Source organism: Venturia canescens, chromosome 1, assembly GCF_019457755.1.
Source record: "Venturia canescens isolate UGA chromosome 1, ASM1945775v1, whole genome shotgun sequence".
In the NCBI taxonomy this organism is placed as follows: domain Eukaryota; kingdom Metazoa; phylum Arthropoda; class Insecta; order Hymenoptera; family Ichneumonidae; genus Venturia; species Venturia canescens.
The window spans coordinates 4,646,319-4,669,246 of NC_057421.1; the positions used below are offsets into that span (position 1 = coordinate 4,646,319).

Here is a 22,928-nt window from a genome sequence, read left to right on the forward strand (position 1 = left end):
CACCGTCTTTGGAAACGTCGATTTTCAGTAATGATATTTGTACAAATTTATCAACGTTTTTACAACACACAATTATGAGACTCACACTTTGTGGCGCGTTGACAACTCCAGTGTTGTAACCGTGTTGGAACGAGGAACCGAGTGCTGCGGCAGCAATAGCGAACAGGAGACGGCCATTGAGACCCTGAAAATACAGAAAAAATATTTCCTCAGTCAACGAAGCATCGATATCGCACGCGTGCTGCGAAAGGAAACTTGGAGCACCTCGAATCTATCGAAAACTCTAGTTTTGGGGTTGAAACTTCAAATAACTAACTCGAATAACTTTGGCCAAAGGCTACAGAGAACTGTAATTTCGGCTCTTTTTCCCTTCTCTGTGTCACGAGGAATCCCCAGGAATTCACTATCCTGCATTACAAAATCTGAACAAACACTGCCAACGTCTAATTAGACTCTTTGCACCTTCATCAAAATATTGGGAAAAAAAAAATAGCAAAAGTGAGAATCGACAATGCCAAACGATCCATTATTCTGCGCCCGAGGACAATTTAAATGTAAAAATGTTGTTTTTGTTTGAATTTTGTACAAAAGCCAATTTCATAATCGTTTCATCACGAGCAATCGCTCGCGAATATTTTGAGTTCGAGAAATCACGGGTGACGAATAAAAATGGATGGAGCGAACGACGCTGAAGTTTGCAACGTTGGAGTTCAACGAAATGAACGAAAAAAAGATTTATAATTCATTATTTTTTTATTTCACGAATTATTGATGTGGCTTGAAAAATGATGAATTGGAAATTCGGCAGGGAACAAAATTGGAGATTTACTGGAATTATTTGAGAGTTTTTTTAGACCATTTCGTTGGACTCCAACGTTGGAAACTTCACCGTCATATCGAGCGAAAGGAAGGAGCGTACAGAACTGCCAGAACGGTCACTGATTTCGGACGACTCTGTATATCGGGTTCAAGCGATTTGTAGCGACGTCCACTTCCGCCGAGATACTCGGGAAGAGGCTCGAAGAGGCGGCGTGGAAGTCCGGTAATTCAGGGAGCGAGTTCATAATTGGTGCTCGGCGTGCAAATAACAGTTTGTCGTGGGCCTCTAATTGGTGCGCTTATGTTTTTAAGCATAAATAGATCATCTCTGTAGCAATATCGTTTGAGAGGTGAACATTGTTTGTCCGAGCAATCGTTTAATGGGGGAGAGTTTAACGAATTAATGAGCGAGGCTCGTTCACAAGTTGGAAGAACCTCGTCCTTGCAAATGGAATTTAGACGAGCGCGCGGGGCCGCCGTGACCCAGAATGAAAAGCTTATAATTTGTGGCACATCGAGAGTCGAAGGCGAAACGCTTTGCTTTCCGGCTGTGGGGGTTCCTGTGGACAACAGTGTCGCGAATAACCAATCTCCTTTCACCTCGTTCACTTCCATTTGCATTTTTGCCTTCGACGACTCCTCGACCGAGACTCTTCGTATTAATTTTCTGTTTTCAGAATCAAGCGCGACGATTTTTCCAGCACCGGAATGGAATCGCCGTTGGATGGCAAGCGGGAAAATCCGATCGGGCGTTTGCCCAGAGATGCTTTCAGAACGGAATTCGCACTACTTTCCTTCGGCTGTTTAAGGCAGCTTCTGTACTGCATGCTATTAACGTGAAAAAATATTTAAAACGCTAGTTTCGCAAACCATCAACTGACAGATGCAAATTTCCACGATGGCACATTTTCACAGCTATTTTTCAAAGAATCCTCTGTATTTTTTAACCGATTTTATTGCACCGAGTCTCATTTTGTTCCTCAACTGATCCTCTGCGAATTCACCACGTAGATTTTACTTCAAACTCACTCCTTCAGAAATTATTAATGAAAAAGTTTTTTCACTCAACGAACAATTAGCTGCAACAGTGAAACGATCGGGTTAAAAAAACAACTACATCGTGAATTCACAGAGGACCGGTTGACGGACAAAATGACCCTTGTTGCAATAAAATCGATCAAGAAACGCAGATAATTATTTGAAAAATACCAGTGAAAATGTGTCAGCGTGGAAATTTGAATTTATCAGTTGATGCTTTTGCAAAACTAGCGTTCTTAATATTTTTACATCTTAATAAGACATGCTGTAATACAAATCCACCAACAATGCATTCAATCGGTACGTTAAACTTGGTCTAAAAGCGTTTTGAAAATTCAGCACTGATATTTGACTAGCAAGCAGTACAGGAGTTACCTCAATAATGACGCAATAGAAAGTGAGGATCAATGAATAGTGAGCACACGAGTGTCGATGGAAATACAGGCGGTTTGTCGCCCCACGCGCTTATCGAGCGTATCAATTAGAAAGTATCGTTTCGTGGCCAGATGCAAAGCGCTTTAAGGCGCCAGTCCGGAGACTTTGAATTCTCGAATGCCATTCGACCCGACTATTCGAACAGGCTTCGTGAGTTCTTCGATCTCGAGCTCACCCGTTTCGATTATTTTCTATCACTCGAATGGCAAGTTTTTTCATCGCGGACGTTGTCGCATAAAAAAAAGCGAATTGAAGCTGAAAGTAAAATTCTCGCGTTTGATGAAAAACTTGGCAGTAGTCGGGGCTTTGAGGTGGCGAAAATTGGCTTCTGTGCTCACCGCTCGCCTTATGTACGGCATCGAGGAACCTGCGATTGAAACGAGTTAAGTAGACAACTGCAACGCCGGTTCTCGAAGATCGCGGTATCGTTATCAGCGACGAACGTGCTGAATCACAACGATTATTCCCCTTCGAGTGTTGTGCCGACGTTCTCTCGCACTTTGAATTTGGTATTCCTCGTAAAAATACGCGATTCAGAGCGGACTGTGGAAGGAGAATTTGTGGACTTCCTCGAGCACAGCACGTGCGTCGACTGATCGGTCGACACCCCGTTCTCCACTCTTTTAACTCAACGGCTCGATCGCATCCACTGGGAACGACGAGAATTCTCTTCGACGTAATCGCACATGTATAATCTTTCTTATTCTGCTTACGCTTTCATATTCTAATGTCTCAGATGCACATGGGATGGGACATTCGTCGCTCAATTGAAATTCGTTTTGGAACTGGTCACTTATTCATTTTATTTCATTTAACAAATTCAAATAAATTTTTATTAAAATCAATATGATTTTTTTGAATCTCTGAAAACTCGATTTGACTGAAATTCATTGGATTTCATCGTTGAAACTGAATACGATTTTCATTTTCTTTCATTTTTTAAATTCATTATTAAAAATTTAATTAATCTTTTAAATTCGGAACAATTTTTTCCAATTCAATTAAATGTTATTTTTTTCACTCTTTGAAAACTCAGTTTGATTTAATCGGTGAAACTGAATACGATTTTATTTTCTTTCATTTTTCAATTTTTGTACGATCCTAATTTTTGTCCACCTGAATTCAATTTTATTTCATTTAATTTTTTCAATTCAATTCCATCTCGTCTAATTTCATTTCGTTTGGTGGTCTCTTCAATCTACAATTTGGTGGTTAATAGTTGAACAAAATGAATAATAAAATTCAATGACTTTTTGCTTCCTCACAGAGGAAGCTATGTGACGATGAAAATTTTTTTTTTCCAGTTTTCAATGTCAATGTCCTCAAAATGCCCAAAAACTGATGTTAATCTGAACAAGCTCTTCATTCTCTGACAATTTTGTCAGAATTTGAAAAAAATACGAATCTTACGGCGTTTTGAAATTAAAAAAAAAAGACTGTCGACGCTCCAACTTTCGGAAATTTCAAGATTTATTACTAATTTTTTTTTTCATAAGTAGATTATCATAATAGGAAGGTTGGTATTGAATTTGGGAAATATCGGTCGAGCGCTTGAAATTTTATGATTTTTTGAATTTTACGAAAATACGAGTGTTTCGAAAAGTCCGCTTTAATTTTCGGGAATTAATTTGGAAAAGTTAAAAGCCGATAAATCAGTTAAAATTTTATTTAATAAAAAATTTTCAGTTTGTTTCAGTATATAAACACAACGAAAAATATTCGTTTCTGTGAGCCTGATTTTCAGAGTTTGGCGCAGATGATCCTAAACCCCAAAAGGCTTTGCTAAACGTCGATGAAGCCGTTGGAAAATGCAGAAAAAAGTGGCTGCTAACGTGAAGAAATAAAAATCTCAAATCTCTGTACGAGCACGATCGAATATTTATTGGAAGCCGTCACTCATCGTGTCAGGATTGGTTTTACGCGCTCGATTATTCGTTCCGAATGTTTCCACAATCGATCATTTCCACCAAAGAATCCCCATATCCATAAAACTCTTTTCCCAGAAGAAGCAACGAAGAAAATAGTACGACGCTGAAGTTTCCAACGTTGGAGTCCAACGAAATGAACGAAAAAAACGTTTTTAATTCACCAATTTTTTATTTAACGAATCGTTGGTGCAGCTTGAAAAACTACGAATCGCAAATTTGGCAGGGAACAAAATAGGAGAATTACTGGAATTATTTAAGAGTTTTTTTCGATCATTTCGTTGGACTCCAACGTTGGAAACTTCAGCGTCATAAAATAGTGGAGTGAGGCTGCCGATGCTATGAGGCGACGTCGGGGTTGAGCTGGGTCAGCATTAAGCACAAAAAGTGGAGCTCCGAACGTAAGAGGTGCGTTTACAAAGGCGTCAATAAACGTCGCAACGTTTGGCGAATCTGCAGAATCTTTATCGTTGGAAATATCACGCGGAAAGTCCCGTTTCCCGCTCGCTTTTCCGACTGCGCTGAATAAAAATGTTCATTTTTGATAAATTATGGATTCGGGCTGTCAAAAAGATTCTTTGTATTCCGAGATAAAAAGGAGCGAATGTCACAACTGACAAGCGGGTCTGAAAATGGGCGAAGAATTTGAAGTTATGACGAAATGACGAGTCTCAAACGCGTTTATTGATTCAACATTACATATTGATAGATCGCGATATCGACTGCCTTGGGGCTACGAGTGACAGAATATTCCACGCACTACAAATAATACGTAAATTATTGAAAGACCTGCGAAGCTCTGCTCGGTGAAGCAATGCGATCTTTGTCACTGGAAGATAACAAAATTTCATTATATTTGTACAGATTTTAACGCCGATCCACTGATCTTTGACGTTGGACCTTTGGAATTCGTCTCTATTCTCGACTTTTCATTTATTTCAGTCACAATTGACATCATTTTTCTCCCCGTAGCTCGTGACATTTTCATTCGATTTGAGGCTGAGATTTTCGAGCGAATGGGATTCGGATCGGATCTTTCGCGCATGAAAGCGATTGGTAGGTAAAAATCAGCGATTCTCCAAGCACATTGTACCCGCTTCGGCGTTCGCTTTTGTTTTCGGCTTCGCTAGAAAAACAAATGCCGAACGTTCGTCGTACGTTGCGTTGTCGCGCCGACGAAGCTTGTGAAAATCAACAAAAATAGTGAAACGAATTCCGTCGTATTTACGACCTCACGAACGTAAATATTGTTCGGTTCAAACGTATTTGCGAACTCGCTGATAAAAATGGACGGCCTCGACCGCGAGATTTCCCGAAAAATTGCACAATTCGAACGAAGAGCCGTGCACAACGGACTCGGAAAGCTCTCGAGTCTAGCGATTATGAGCTGGAGGACGAGAGGGGCGCGACCGATGGCGCGCGCCGCCATTGGTCCGGGGCAGTGGCGAGCCTCCATTTAGCGCACACTTCACTCTCCAACGAACGCTTTGGTCCGCGTGTGTCGCTGTGAGTCGTGGAGAGCGTGCGAGGGTAAACCTCTCCGAGTCACTCTCGCAATTAAAAGCCAGTTACATCGAACTTGTGCGATAATAAAAAGAGAACGAAAAAGTAAGCTTATCGCTTGGCGATGTGTCGTTGTGTGCATGTGGCACAGCAAATGTCAATGAGTCTTGGAACTTGACCCTTCGATATAAAAAAACCGACGAGTTTTTTCCCCCCGGTGTCAAAAGTCCACGAAAGTGGGGCCAGCTGCTCTTGCACCAAATCATTTCATTTCATAAGTCAACGTGATAATGGGACGATTTTTCTGGCGCTTTTTTCTTCCAATTTTCATCTTTTAAACTCGTTTTCCAAATCTTCATGTCTTCGGCCAATTTCAAGTGTTTTGTTACTCATCAGACAACAGAAAACTTTCATTTGACAGTAGAATCGTCACTTTTCGTACAGAATTTTTCAAGTCGTTTCAACGTCCGAATGAAACGTCAGAGTTGAGAGTTTAACGTCCAAGCTTCCTGCGTCAGTCTGATGATGAAAATAGGAAACTCACGAAAACAATTTAAGGAGGGTGGATCACGAAATCAAATAATCAGAATTTCATCAAATTTCGTGATAACATTCTTTGGCACCAAGTATACAAATACAATTTTTTTCAAATTTTTTTACCACATGGTTATCGCATAATTGAGCGTTAAGGTAACTCCTGTACTGCATGCTAGTCAAATGAGTGCTAAATTTTCAAAACGCTTTTGGACCAAGTTTAACGTATCGATTAAACTTATTGTTAGCAGATATGTATTCAAGCATATTTTATTAACGTGAAAAGCTATTTAAAATAATAGTTTTGTAAACTCTATGCTTATACACGTGAACTTTAGTGTTCAGGGTGTCTAATTTTCACGAAGATTCGAATTTCATGACTTTTGAGGGTTTCTAAGGCAAGGAATATGGATTTTTTCATGACATTAGATAACTTGCTGCTAGAAAAATGTGCGTGTCAATTATTTAATGTGGCTAATTTTCAGAATTAAAAATATTTCTATTAAAAAAATAAACGAATATTATTAAATTTTTGCCTTCTTTCGCAGAGCTATTCACTTTGAAAAAAAAAAAAAAAAAATACAATTTTGAGAAAATATAGCGCAGCTCGAGAACGAAGAGATTTAAAATTAACTGTTAAACGAGTAGAATCTCGCTTGAGGAGAAACAATAAATGGAAACACAAAAATGACAATGAAAACTGCAGAGACCTCGTAAAAATAAGGTTTCATGATCATTATTCATAACTTTTTTAAGGTTGAGTGTAATTTCATGACACTTAAGGTTTTTCATGACTCTTCAGGTCGTTAGACACCTTGGTGTTCAATTACTCGAGAGCTATGTGGTAGAAAAATCTAAAAAAAATTTATATCATCTGATATATTTTTAAAGAATACATTTACCAAATTTTATTAAATTCTCATAATTTTGAAATTCTTAATATTTTTAACATGGTTTAGCATGGCAGCGATGTATCGTCGCGATCCACCCTCCTTAATTGAAAATTTTACGTAGAAATAATTATTATTATTTTTGAATCTCACAATTTCCTTCGTTCACGAGGTCGAGTGAACCGATTTCAACAACGGTTTTCGATGATCGTGGCTACAGAATCAGGACTTTGTGTCTATGGAACAGTACTGTGAGATGGAAGCTAGAAAAAAATGTGTTTTTTCTTCCATTCGAGCCGGAGGATAAAAACCGAAGATATTGAACTCAACTGCATTCCTGGTTCGTGTTTAACGAAAACAATGAAAATTTTAATCAATGCTATTTCCAAGTGCTCTTCGAAACGACGTCGAGTTGTCGCGCAGCACGTTCGGAATCTTTTCGCTACAGTTTTTCTAGTTTTTTATATCGATGGCCGGTATTTATTTGGTTTTTTCGAAAACGAGATTGTGGAGTCGCTTAAAAATATTCAGAGCAACGGCATTGAGCGAAGGCCAATTTTTGCAATTGCTTTTGCAATTAAACGCTTCGAAATGTCCCTCGTCAGTGATTTTCTCGGTGCGCCATGGCCCCAGAGCAGAGAGCTTTGACTCGTTTATTAAACTCGATATGGCCTCGGCAGGAAGTGACTTTGACACAATAAAATTATTCCCGGAGGAGCAAATCCTCGCTGAATATGCAGCAAGACAGTTACCGCTGAACGATCACATTTCTCTACTACCTTAATGCAAACACGAATTCGTCACGCTCGATCATCATTCAATACCGTCTCCGGCACCGAAGTTTGGAGAAAAATCACTGGAACGCGAACAGTTGAGTGAGAGTGATCGGTGTTTTCGGCCTGTCGCTTGCTGTTGGCTACAATTTCACATTTTACGACTCGAGTGAGCCTTTTCGTGTGCGAAATTCGTTTTTTTTTTTTTCATGTAAATTTCAGTTGCTTTATTTGTCCCGCTCAGTGAATGGCTCGTCGAATATTCGAATGAAAATTAAAGAGAAACAATTTTTTAAGGTCGAATGAAATTAAAGAGAAGAAAAATGTTTACAATGATTTTTCAACGTTTCGAAAGAATTAGTTATTCCCTCATAATCATACAGAATACTGAAAATATGCGCACAACTTTTAAAGCGAAATCTTTGGGCCTCGAGCACGTTGCGAGAAAGCACAATAAATAGTCGTCGCGCATTTGTGTATCTCGGTCAGTCACGATTCGCTGTTTTGACCTAAAAACTTCTTCCGTTACGATAAGACATAACCTCTTATTTCCCAACTGCATTTCTCGTCCTAAATGATGGCGGCACTTTGATCTCGCAGTCTCACAATAACTGAAGAATCAACTTATAGATCGAATTTTTTCTATGTCCATTTAAAATCATTCGGAGTGTAAAAAACGAAATATTTCACTAAGATTTGGATTGGAATTTGTTTTTCGAGCCCCACGAAATTTCGAACGATTCAACGTCCCGAGGGGGCCCGATTTCGATGGTTGAAACAGAAAAAAATCGTCGATCGATTTTCTTGAACTTCGTACCCGAATTTTGCAATTTTTATGAAAAGACAATAAAGAATTTCGGTAGTTTGAAACTCTCTTGTTTTCTCAGCTTCAGCGAGTCAGTTCAGCTCATAAAAATGACACGATTCGCACTAAAAAATTGAACCGAACGATACCGACCGAAACGAACATGGGAACGAAGCCTGCGAAACGCACAAAAATAGCTCAGATCGAAAATCCGTATGAGAAGAGACTTCGAAAATGCTTATTTCGAAGCATTTGTCAAAAGTTGAGAGCCTAATAAAAAACGAGGCGCCGTACGCGCGAACTTCACTAATTATCGTAACCGGAGAGGAAAGGCTTAAACGCGAAAAAACGCGAGCACGAGAATGAGGCAAAGGAGAGAAAAAATATAACAGTAAAAATGAAAACGCACCTCTTGTTGTTTGGTAAGCATAATGATACGTTACAACGCGAAGCGTCGACTGGACACGTGTTTACAAAAATGTACAAATATGTGTGTGTATCGGTGTCGGTAGGAACGACGTCGTTGACTCGTCGCGTGGAACTCGAGCTACTGGCGCGTCGTCGTCGTTCCCTTGGTCCCCTCGTAGCCGGACTCGTGCTTCGTGTACGCGGGAGAACAAAATTCCAGTTCCAAAAGCAACGCGTGTGACGGAGAGAAAGAGAGACGGAAAGTGAGAGTAAATTCACTCCCCTCCGTTTCTATAAACGTTACACGCAGCTAATTTTCCCTCTCCTCGCTCCGTGTCTCTTGGTCTAGCGCTTCGAACGTATTTTTTAGTCTGCGTACACTCGGCGGTAAAACTTTCTCGACGATTTCACGGCGCCGAAACTTTTTCATTTCACTCCGTCGACCATCTTCGCTGATAAACTTTGTTCCAAATTTTACGAGCTTCTAATCGCGAGTGCGTGAACCGTCGAAATCAACGTTTCGAAACTACAACGAACGAGGAGACTCGAAAAAAAATTACAACTTTGGATCGACGTAAGATTCGACAAAGGAACAAAAATCGTCGCTTCCGAAACGGACTCGAGGACCTCACGCACACGTGTCGATACAAAACGCTCCAAATTCATGTTTCGCGTAATCTTGAATAGCGAATAACCTCAAAATATCCGGCTCGATCGACCGTAACGAAATGAGAATCGGAGTTTTCCGCGATCGGCCGTAGAACTTTGTCCCCCGAGCTCGTGTCGCCTAATAAAAATGATGAAAATTCTCCAGACGAATGGAGATTTCCGGAAAAATAACTTTTCCACCGGGCTGTATTCCGCTCGAGGATAATGCGCCGTCCGCGCTCGCCGAGTGAAGAATGTCACGAATACGAAAGATAAAAAATATCCCCATATTCTCGGAGCAGGAGCGATCCGCATTGGAGGAGAGCGGAGGCGCGGCGCTCGCGGAAGCCTCCGATTGGCCGGAGCGCGGTCGAGCCTCCGAGACCCGGTGGTGGCCACCAGGTTGGCCAACGTGCACACTCGCACGTATCGATAGCGCAACAGAAAGTGGGCAAGAGAGAGAAAGAGCGAGAGAGCGACGGAGCGACAAAAACCGCGCATGCTGCGAGCCCAGAATAGAAGACTTGTCTTCTCGCTCGCACGTCAAGTCCCTCGTTACCTTTGCTCTCCGCATTCTTCGTACATTCGCCGTGTACTTTATTTTCAATGATTTTTTCCCTCGTACCAAAGTCACCTTGATATTACGAGCGACGGTAAATTCGAAGCTTCGATCCGTCAAAGGATTCATCTTGCGGAATGACCTTGCGCTTGTGCCGAGGAAACCTTTATCGAGAACCAATAAAGCTCGCTTTTCCACTCAATTTCTGATGCATTTTCTCATGTAACTTCCATCAGCGTTGGCAACTGCTCGAAGACTCAAAAATTTATGGTTTTTATGGAAAATGTCGTGGCAAAAAAAATCCTTGCATCGATTTTCGGGAAAATAAGCAAACTGCATAATCGCCCATGATTTTAAGAGTTTCGGGATTATTCGACCGATTCGGAGTTTCGCTGGTCACGTGCCCGGTTTACTTCGACGCGTTTTTTCGACCTCCTGGAAAGCAGCTTTTCGGGGATGTTCACGAGCTGAGAGTATCGTGAAGGAGAAAACATCGATCGCTTTTTCACGATTTTTTCGACTTTTTTTTTTTCGATTATCCGCGCGATGCCCTGCCAGAAATCGTCGACGCAAATGTGGGCATTGGAACGAGCTCGAAATCGAGAGGATTCGAAACTATTCGTATGGAAATCCGTGACGTTGGGTCCGACGAAAAGAGTCTCGTTGCCTCGAATCTGTCTGAGTTGGCTCGGCTCGCAGTCGCTGAATAGGCTGGCACGAGATTGTCTGAAAAACAAGTGTTGCCAATCGCTTACGAGCATAATTACTTCAATTGCCGGAGGAATTTAACGCGAAAGATGTTTTTGGATCTTATCGATGTACTCGGTCAACACAACATCGAGTATTTGCTCGACATACGAAACAATTTTTTTCCTCCTCGATGAAGATCATCGCGGACTTCAAAGTTTTCTCCTCACCGCGCGTTTTAGCACGTCTCGAGAACGTCAGTTCTTCCAATTCTCATTATTTCTCGATCCCGAATAATCGAGATTACTTTTAACGATGTACGGTACAAAAGTCTAAATAATTATAAATTTATCAAGTTTGGTGATAATGTTCTTCAACGTCGAGTTTCGAGAACACAATTTTTTTCAAAATTTTCAAAATTACACACGTGAACTTTGGTGATCAATTGCTCGATAACTGTACAGAAGAAAAATCTTTAAAAATTTGTATTGTCAAATTTGTCACTAAAGAATATGTTCACCAAATTTTATAAAATTGTGATTATTTTGAAATTTTTTATGTTTTTAGCATGGTTTAGCATGGCAACATTGTAAGCCTGTACCAAATATCCTTAAGCAGCAGAGTCGCTGTCGGATTTCCGTGCACGTTTGTTTTTTCGGGTTGCCAGTTCTCCAGGCTCCTCCCACGCCCCTCGAAATCTCACAGGCCTCTTTTATTCCTTCGACAAAGGATAACAAAAACGGTTCAATCTTCTCGGGCGGGAGATTTACGTTCGAATGGAAGCGGCGAAGAGATTTTCGTCGAAATTTTTCAAAGGGACAAAAAAGCGAGGGGCTCGGGAAGGAATCCAGAAAAGCAGGCACGAGAATGATTGAACGATCGAATAAATTCGTTCTACAATTATCATTTCGTAGTCTAGCCGGTCTTTCCGATCTCCGACACGAACGACCGCATTTTCTGAAGAATTTTTCGAGTCTTTACGGGCAGGTTTCCAACGGTGAATTTCTCGATGGACGATAATCCTGTAGAATTCATCGACTTTTTTCCCAGGCCGATATCCGACTCACGATCGATGAGAAAATTCCTGAGCCCTCACCGAAGGGACGGAAACCAGTCAGGATTAGGTTTTAACGAATGAAACTGCTTCTCGAAGGCGGTTTCTTCCTCCGGTTTTCCAAGGGCATTTTAAAAAGGCTGCTTTTTTAAGTAGGGAGGATAACGACGATACAATGTTGCCATGCTAAACCATGTTAAATACATAAAAAATTTCAAAATGATGAGAATTTAATAAAATTTGGTGAACATATTCTTTGGTGTCAAATTTGACAATAGAAATTTTTAAAGATTTTTCTTCTGTACAGTTATTTGTACATTCAGTAATGTACACGGAGAGACTTTTATAGCAAAAATTACTATGTTTTTATAGTAACGTCGGAGCACATCGATATTATAATAATAATCGCTACAAAGTGTGTCAAATAATGCAAAAGTTTGGGGAACCATTGCCACAGTTCATAGTAAATAACGCGCTGTACATATCAAAAATAACCACCGAGAAAATTTTCATCAAAGACATAGTAAATAATGAAATGATTTGATGAAAATTTAGGAGATAACGTAGCAGTCGTTTCTCTGTGCTATACGAAAAATTGCTTAGTTTCGTATTTTCCCTTTTACCGCACTGAATTTTGCTCAATAACATAGCAAAATTCATGCGCCCACCAATTATACGAGGCGTTGCTCCGTATAAACATGAAAATTAACCAGTGGCACATAGTAAAATTTCAAGCAACTTGTCCAGTCCAATTCACCAATTTTTAACATTTCGCCAAAGACACGAGTGACATTCGGATATCGATACATCGTTCGATGTAAGAATGTCGCAGACCTAAATTTTGCCTGTCGTACATAGTAAAATTTGAGAGAACTGCTTTCGGCATCGAAATTACTATGCACTTTGGTGAAATGTAATAGAGTGGCGATATAGAACAGCGCTGTTACAAAACATAGCAAATTTTTCTAGCAAATTCATCCGAAATATTCGTATAAAAGTATCTCCGTGTACACTCGATGTTGAAGAAAATTATCACCAAATTTGATGAATTTCTTATCATTTTGACGAATGTATCAGGGTGTCTAATTTTGACCAGAACAGAAATTTCATGACTTTTAAGGCTTTTTTTAAGTCAAGGAACAGAAATTTTTCATGACTTTTCTTATGGTTCTGATACTTTTTATTCGTCTTTTAATTATAAAAAAATTCAATAAAAATAACAAAGAAATGATATTTTATTTTGAAATAAAGAATCTTTTTTTTCTTACAAACTATTTATTCGATATTCGTTTTTATATCGATGATGAGTATTGACGAACCAGACATTGTCGCCACCCCGCGAATTTTGAAATCATGTTGAAGAAAACCAAAAAATCGACAATGACAATGAGCGTTGCAGAGATCTTAAAAAATCAGGTTGTTTGGTAATTTTTCATGACATTTAATGATTTTTTCAGGTCCGAGTGTAATTTCATGACATTTAAGAATTTTCATGACTTTTCAGGTCGTTAGACACCCTGATACTGTATCCACCCTCCTTAACGAATGAAAATGCTTCTCGAAGGCGGTTTCTTCTGCCGGTTTTCCAAGGGCATTTTAAAAAGGCTGCTTTTTTATACTTGTCACGACTCAACGGTGTACCCGGGTCCTTCGGAGCTGCACGGTTGGGACCGTGATTTCAGCTATCTTCGTATCTTTTCCGAGCGTTTTTCTCGGAGTTGATGAAAACTTGGGAGCATTAAACTTGGGAGAAGCATCGAAATTTCTTGCGATCAGATCACTCGGAGTTTCATAATTCCTCAAACTAGCCAGAGTCACAAAACTTTCGAAAGGCCGGTCACTTTTTTCGCGAATCCGAAGGTCAAGAGTTCAGCATGAAAGCGAGAGTGAAGAATCCTTAAAAACGCTGGACAAGTTCGCCGGAGGCGTCAAAATATTTGGACTGAATCTTGGCCAGGAAAGCGGCACAAAATCGTGCGAATCTCTGTCGAAATAGCCGAGCTCGGGGGGCCCAAAAGTGAGACGAGACCGTCCAAGCCTTTGAACTGATCAGCTCGTAATTCCTCGAAAAATGCGCAACGATGAAATATCTTCAGCGTTGAATTTCAAGTTTGAGAGCAATTTCGTACTGGAATTTTTGTCTCCGAGGTAATTTGAATACTCCTTCCCGGCTCGTTTCTTTCTGAAAATCTGCGAAAAGTTTTTCTAGTTCTTATGCTTTTATGCCTTATGAAGGCTTGAACAATTGACGCTTCCCGACTGCAATTTCCGGTAATTATCATTGTAGAAAAATGTTCGCAGGAAATTCGAGCTTTTTAGCATGATAATGAAAATATAAACTTTCGAGATGGAAGTGACCGACAGGTGAGACGTAAATAGTGAGCATACTTCGCGTGACATTTGCATAAATATTAATTAACCGATGCCAGTAGCGGCTGCAGGCTTACGTCACGAGGCTGCTCTCCGCGGCTCGGAGCTGCGAGCAACAATCTCGCAAGCAGATGTAGAAATGAGTCTCATTTCGCACGATCCAATGTCAGCTCGTCACTCGGCTCGATTTTGTACACGCGTCATGATAACTTAATCCTAAAATGCAACACTCGCCTCGTCTGATAAACGATGACAAATAAGCCTCGTCGTTTGACAGTCCTCGTGGGTTGAACGATTCCGGAGAGAATCGGAGCGCGAACGTCAAAGTGAAGAACGTCAAATTTTAAACGCTCGTTTGTCGGGACGAGGAAACCTCGTAAATATTCTTTCCATCGTGAGCTGACGGTTGTCGAGAGTGTAAAGATCGTTGAGAAATATTAGTTTAGTGACGATGACTTTCGTAGAAAAATAAAGCAATTTAGATTTTTTTATCTCCCTTTGAAGAAAGATTGTGCCTTTTATTGCCATTTTCGGAAATTTTTATTACCCCCTGAGGTCCCTTATCAGTGTAAGTTCGAGTCACATTCGTACGTTTATCGTCCAATAAATTTATCGTCATTGCTCATGAGGTTTAAACGTTTTTCGGTATTTATTCCATTTCACAATGTGTTTTCGTAGCGACGATAATTCTTTTTTCCCGTAACCAACTCGCAGCTATTTCGATAAAAATTTCATCCCGCCCGGAGATAAAAATAAGAAGAGTTTTCGCGCATCGGTTCCGGTACTTTTCTTACAGTTATTTTCGCCACCGCCCGACCTTTTACCGCTTAAGCCTTAACAAAACACGCGCCTCCGAGGAATTTTCGATCCCAAAAATTCCGCTGATGAGAAATTCATCGTTTCGAATCATCCAAGTTCGACTGTGACGCATAAACGATCCACCGCTGTTTTCAAGCGCTATAAAAACTCGATTTTCTCGCTTCCCCCCCGCTGAAAGCTCCATCAAATTTTCCACAACACACAATAACTTTATTGTACCAATGACAGCAGAGCGATTGTCCGACATCTGCGAAGTGCAGCAGCTAAATAAATGAGGGATTAAGTCTGACGAACAACAACGACTTTCGTCATATAATGAGACGATCCAAAGATAAACTGAGATACTTATTCTTCCTGGACGAACCGTTAGTCACAGCTTTCCCCACATTTATTCTCTCTCTGTCTCTCTCTCTCTAAACATGAGATTTATCAAAACATTTCGATTGGAGATGAAAACAAAAATTTTCGACGATAACCAGCGAAACAAACAGACTCGTACTGTCTGTTGTGGCGGTTAACAATCTCGTAATTTCGATTCTAAGAAAACTCGTTATCATCGAACGATTTTCCAGTCTCGTGCTTCACGAAGCAACGAGATATTTTGACGGTGAGCCTAGTGCTTTGAGGGGATGACAAAAAATCATGAGCTATTTTACTGATATTGACTTTACAGTGCAACACAAGATTTCCTGAATTTTCGAAACTCGAATACCAATAATTAACCCTTACTGTGCAGACCTTCGCAGCGAGACATTTCGTGCACGTGGGGTCACTTTGACCTCTGGTCATTTTTGACATCGAATATCTCGGCAACTATGCGCTTTTCGGATTAAAAGGTTTAGTCACTTTTTGCAGTGAATTGATCCAACTTTAAGGCTGCAAAGTCGGATTCCCAAAAAAATCTTTTTTCATTGCTCAAAAACGTGCTCAAAGTTGATAGTGCGCCTAAGAAGCACTTTTTCGGTTAAACCTCTCGTAAAAAATTAAATTTTGAGTTTTTAAAAAAATCCTTACAGAGTTTTACAGACATGGGTCCATGCTTTAAGGGGAAAATAGTCCATTTTGCAACCGTTCCAAAAAGTGCATTTATTTTGGAGTATCAATTGGCTATGCTCCCTACTTTTAGAGAGGGGATAACGATTTCTTAATATTGGGGCTTTTACTTATGAGATGCTCATCTGTAAATGCTATTCATGTGAGAATATAATTTTGGGGTCAACCTGCAGATGCACACTAAGGGTTAACTCGAGGGCAGCAGAGGCACTTTGGAAAAAAGTTGTGGACTTGTGAACCGTGTAAATCGAAATCTACTGGACCGATCTTTCTGAAATTTGGCGCGGGTCTTCCTTACACAATTGACCGGGTAGGTACGAGAGCTTTTTTCCAATATTTCTTAATTATTGATTTTAGGATAACGGAAAGCCTCGTTTTTAGGCGAAAGTCAGTGTTTTTACTTCCAAGTGTCAAAAAAAATGTGAAAAATTGGAAAATAGAAATCCTCTCGTAGATTCCTGGTCAACTGTGTGAGGAAGCACCATGCCAAATTTCAGAGGGATCGGTCGAGTGGATTTCGATTTCTAGTGTTCGCCGATGGACAGATTTTTTCTGAAGTGCCTCTCAAGATTTGCTACCATCGCGAGTTAATTACTGATGTTCGATTTTAAAAAATTGTAGAAAGATGTCACAATCAATAAAAGTGATTTGCTTGAATTCGGCCTTTTTTCCACCGAATAGGTCGTTGACATCGAAAAGGGTTCGAGATTCGTGAATTTGAGGAAAAACTAAAAGCCTCAATGTTGCGAGAACTCAGACGAACCGAGAATTACTATTTTAAAAGATTAAACGAGGCTCGAGACTGCGGAGAGGAAGCGAAAATTAAGGACGCTTCCCCGGCCAAGTCTCGTCGAATGTCGAGTAAGATTTTAAGCAAAGCTCCAAATCTTTTCTGTCGAAATTCCTTCGAAGGAGTCTCGAAAAGTGGCGACTCAGAAGAGCATAAAAAGTTTTGTTCTACGTTACCTGGAGCTTCGCTCGTCCCATTTTCAGTGCGTTTTCGGCGTTCGTGAGGTTTCACTCGCGTTAGTCACAAAGTAAAGTCGACAAACACAAAAAAACTCGGTTTTTGGCTCGGCCGAACTCGAATTATGATCGATTTATTTCTTCGATTCCGTCGGTCTCATCGGCACTGAAATATTCATAAGATTAAACAAAAAGCCGAAAGATAATGCGAGTTTTTGAGCAATTGGCGGAGAAACCGGGAGAATATCAATGTTGATTTTTCCCCTTTTTTCCCTCAACTACTTTTCCTACTGTCGCGTTTATTGGACACCGAGTCTTTTCGTTTCATAACGTTATCTCTGCGTTCTTCTCTCTCTCTCTCTTTTGTCAACCACGAATGTATTTTGTTCCATCGACGCATTGCCAACCTTCCAGAAGTTCTGCGCTTATTTTCTCCGGCGGGAGGAATTCTCTTGGAGGAACGTAACGAGCTCATTATTCGGCGTTCTTAAGCGCGATTTCAAAATCTTATCTGCTCAACAAAGAATGAAAAATGGATAATTCAAATGTTCCGTTTTAATGCAAAGCGGGCTCGCGGCTTTTCTTCGATTTTCATAAATAAATAAACAATAATGTTTCTGAATAAGCCCAAGGACGTAGATTGACATTTGCGAGTACTTCACGCACACCGCGAAGCGATCGAGACTGCTCGCGAATCGAGTGGGAATCGGATCGAAAAGGCTGCGTTCGGCGGCCAACCGCGCGAGTTCGGCGCTCGAAATTTCCAGTGAGAGCTTCAAACGGGGAGTAAACTCGTGACGCGGGCTCGAAAATGCGCCCGGAACGATCGCGGTTTTTCGAGTGCACTGGCGCGCGAAACCGGGGCCGGGAGGGCGGGGGCGATCGCAACTCGGACAAGCGTCACCGTTCCCTTTCCTCGAGACTTTCATCTGCGTCAGCACGGGGGATCGTGTACGAAAAAAAAACAACAATTCGCCGCAAAACAACGAGTCGCCTCGACGTCCGTGCACGCGACGAATTCGTTCTCGATATAAATTTGTGTTTATTTATATCGAGGAATACATCGAGCTCGAAAACGAACTGGAGGGAATCGGGACCCGACTTTAGACGCGGATCGCTCCCGAAGTTTCGGCAGCAGGAGAAGACTTGAGGGGAGTTTAACGTAGCAAATTTTCTCAGCTTTCGAAGGAGCCGCGTTGCGTCGAAATCGGCGAATCGATCGAGCCTCCGGAGCAGCCGAAGCGAGCTCCCTCCACGACTGCCATCACGCTCGTGTCCCTCTTCGCACGAATTTATGTATTTACGTTTATAGATGTGTACTTTGTACGCAGCGGTACAACAGCACCGGACACGGCTCCTTAACGAGAGAACAGAAGGAGCCACGTCCCGAGTTTCTACCGACAGTCACGAATGAGCAATTTTGTAATCAAGTATATTGAACCTGAGTAGTCCGCGCGACGAGCTCGACTATGATCCCCCGCGAGTGTGTCCCCGTCATTCGCGTACCAACGAAACGACATCAATGTCCGAGGCATCGGCTATTTCCTCGCGAGCGAACGGAGCTCCGGATTGTTCCGAGTCTTGTCAAAGTTCCTCGGAGCGCGAGCCTCCGAGCTTTCGTCAGCTCGATTCTGTATTTCAGACGCCGAACGCGTCTGCCTTCATTTTTTTCCTGTTTCGTGGCTTACGATAAAAGAGAGAGAGAGAAACGCTTCGATCCTACGGAGGATTGAGAGTGAGTTGCGCGGAATGAACCGGCGAGCGTCCGATGTCACGGTTTCGCAAGGAGAGGCTCAACTGTCGAAACTCTTGGACACTCAAATCTCGGAGATTCGACGACATTTGGGCCCACGAAATCATCTATTTCCCAACGTTCGTGACAGCGCGCGGTCAAATTCGATCGTTAAATGCGCGATAAAAACTGATATCGCGGGACCTCCCACAGTAATAGATTGCACAACCGCTCTTCCAACTTCTTCTTCCCCCGAGCCCCAATTCTCCGCGAAATCGTCGCCTTTCCGCTCCGAAATCGACTCGATCTTCGAAAACTCCGGATTTTCTAGTTTCGATAAAAAACGCGGTGTCCGCCAAACGCCTCGTCAGTTGAAATCCGAATATTTTCACTCACTCGATCGAACAACAAATACGAAATTATCTCGCCGGCCCGAACTTTTGCCTGCGCGCTCGGGATCCAAACGTAAAATGACTCCCCATCGGACCCGCTCCACTCTCATATATGCCGCTCATCTCCACCGCCCTCGTCGACCACAAACGCGTGTTATCTCACTCCCGTAGACGCGTACACTCTTTTCTCCGTGTGCGTCGACCGAGCCGTGTTTCTACAGGCATTTGTACGCCGCCCCGCACACACCCAAAGTGTATTTTGTTAACGGAGGTCTGTGCAGGGGCCGTGTAAACGGAGAGCGAAACCTTGGTCGAGAGTACGCGCTGGAGATTTCGGCCGAGGATATTCGGGTCGATCCTCTTTCGGTCAACTAATCGTTGCGGCGCTTTTGTCAAGATAAACGTCATTAGGGCTCGTCCAACTTTCTCGTGGCGACTGAAACGGAGTTCTTCAAATTTTATCGGAGCGACGCGTCCCCCGACGAAGCCTCGGAGCGGGCGAGACTAAACGTCAGTTTTCGCGGAAGGCGACGATCGGTCCGAAAGCCCTCGAGGGGGATTTGCCCCGACGATCACTCACGTTTCGAACCACCGACGACGCTAATCAACTTTTGTTTACAACCGGTTTTCCTCGCTTCTAGGCGCGCTCACATCCTCCGTCAATGCGCCTCTCTTTTATCGCTTCGCACTTCAAGGACACCTTCCCAAGCGAATTCGTGCTCGTCAATGACGAGGAACGACAATTAGATCAATTATTGCGACGGAGACACCGACGAACCGGGAACAAAAGATCGCTGCGTTTGAATATCGTTAGCCAAGTTTAGCGAACCCTTGTCAAACAACGCGGATGCCCGGTGCATCCGAGAGGAAAGCTGTCCCCAGAAAAACCTTCAAATCAACGAAAATTATGAATTTCCGGACTATTTTTCTTCGATTTTTCATACCTTCGTTGTTTTATTAGCCAAATATTTCGAAAACTCGCCTATTTTATTGTCGGTTGGAATAAAAATAGCGACATCAGTTTGACAGAAGAAAAACTAAGAATGAAAAATTACTAGAACCAATAAAATGTAGTTTCGAAGCGAAAAAATCATTCATTTCGTTATTCGCCAAAACATATTAGATTGGTTCCCTCATATATTTACTTGATTCATTTATTTCAGTCAATTTCATAAATTTTTGTTTCAATAACAGTAGTTGCTTTAATCTAACAATTTTTCATCAATTATATGTAATACGTAGTTTGAATCAATAACGAATTTTATGATTCGAAACATGCATGTTTTTGAAGGAAGCACTTATTCTTTTTTTTTTTTTTTTTTTTACTTTATTGGTTTAAGGAGGGTGGATCACGAAATCAAAATAATCAGAATTTGATCAAATTTGGTGATAACATTCTATGGCATCAAGTATACAAATACAATTTTTTTCAAATTTTTTCACCACAAGGTTATTGAATAATTGGGCGTTAAAATCGATGTTCTTGTGCACGAGATGTATAACTGGTATATATGTAAACTCTATGCTTATACACGTGAACTTTAGTGTTCAATTACTCGAGAGCTATGCGGTAGAAAAATCTAAAAATATTTATATTGTCTTATGTATTTTAAAAGAATACATTTACAAAATTTTATGAAATTCTTATCATTTTGAAATTGTTAATATTTTTGACATGGTTTAGCATGGCAACATTGTATCGTCGTGATCCACCCTCCTTAACTATATTATATGTTTATGTATTTTAACGATATTATGGTATCAATTGCAAAATTATTTTTCACTGCCCCTGATCACGGTTTACGGTACATCTCTGAAACCGTTTTAATCGAAGAAAAATTCCTACCTGCATGGGGATTCGATACCGATCTACCTACCTACATCATTTTAAGTACGCACGCTATCCACTAGACTACGACGATATTGTTAGATATAAAGTGAAAAAGGAATTATATAAGTTGCGAAAAGTATTATTTCGATTACTTATTTGTTGAACCATGACAATCAGTATTAATTTGAAAAAAAATTTTCACGGATCTATCAGTTTATTATATTAAACTCTTATTTAATTAATTAGATTAATTATTTGAATAAAAAATATTTTTAGAAACAAAATAATGATGAATTGATTGCAAGAAAATAATTTTTTGAAAAAAAGCAATTTCGTATTGAAGTAGTTTTGTAGATTCAAATAATCTAATGTTTTTGATGCGATAAATGTAATTAATCCAATCAATAAAAATTTAAACAAATCTATCATGCATCTAATTGATACTATTAAATAAGAGTTTAGTATAATGAAGTAATAGATCCATGAAAATATGTTTTCAAATCAACAGTGATTGTCTTGGTTCAACAAATAAATAATCGAAACAATACTTTGATTTGATAAGTAAATACGCGTTCTCAAATTCAATAATTTTTTCTCTCAGCGAAATTATAATTTTATAAAATTTTAAAAATTCAACTAGTATTTTATAAAATTAGGAGAAAATTCAATCACGATTTAGTTGAACGAAATTACAACGAAAACTTTCATTCTCTCCAATTAAATTGAATTTTTATTTTATACAAATGACAATTGGCTTTTTGTTTACATAAAAAAACAATTAGACGAGAGTGCAATTAGTGGAACGATTGATAATACAGTTGAAAAATTTGTTTAAACTCGTGTGACTGGGGAAGCACAATGAATATTTTCACAATCGAATACAGAGCGAGTTTATTTGCCCCGAGATCTTTTATTCCTTCTCGTTTCGAGTCAACACTCGAAAGTTGAATGCGAATGCGTTTCGCGCGACCCACGCACGAAACCGGTCGCATTCTGTCTCCGCGGTTTGTGTACGAAAAATTCGAAATAAAAATCACGAAGCAACGAGCGAAAAATAATCTCACGGCTCAGGGGCTTTTCCGTTGTAAAATTTTATTTCTCTTCGTCGCAGAGTCTCTGATATCAGAAAAAACATTTATAATCCTGTTACTTTTTCTAGTGCCACGCACTAAAACGTTTCCTCGTTGCTCGCTCCTACGAGCTGCGAGGAATCTGTCAAAATTGGATTTTCGATCTTTGAGAAACGAGCTCGTTGTGAAGCACCGAAATATTCGGAAATAAAGACCATTTTCTATCATCAGTCGGTTCAATGACTCATAAAATGAGTTATAAAATTATAAAATATTGATAATTATCATTGAAGTCGTTATCATCGTTGATTATACTCGAAAATTTGAGCAGAAACCGGAGAAAAAGTTGACTCGAAAAATAGTTCGAAGATTCAAGTGCAAGAAGAAATGGAATGAGCTTCGATATAAATTGAGATAAAGAAGAATTTCGTAGTCTCGAATATCGAAACTTTGGAAGCTCAAGCAAAATAATGAAAAGTAATTTATAGAGAGAAAAAAGCTTCTGAAATAATCTCAGACGCGAAAAGCATTGTTGATATTCTGGAATAACGTTTCGTTAGAATACGAGAACAGGGAGAGTGAGTGCGTATCTCGTCTGGTGAATGTCTGGTCAACGG

At 40.4% G+C, this 22,928-nt stretch overlaps 1 protein-coding gene across 8 annotated transcripts in view; it reads right to left on the reverse strand.

Annotated features, from left to right (window-relative positions):
* The window catches only part of LOC122409595 (solute carrier family 2, facilitated glucose transporter member 1-like), a 56,952-nt gene that overhangs the window by 4,845 nt on the left and 29,179 nt on the right, over positions 1 to 22,928 (reverse strand). For 3 of the 8 annotated variants that reach the window (XM_043417294.1, XM_043417285.1, XM_043417302.1), the window contains one exon: positions 86 to 184. In XM_043417294.1, coding sequence (XP_043273229.1) covers positions 86 to 184 — 99 coding nt within the window. Of the gene's footprint in view, positions 1 to 85; positions 185 to 2,630; positions 2,822 to 9,131; positions 9,997 to 17,286; positions 18,098 to 19,414; positions 19,564 to 22,928 lie in introns of those variants that run through there. The other 5 variants (XM_043417311.1, XM_043417337.1, XM_043417321.1 and 2 more) reach the window with 5 other exon arrangements.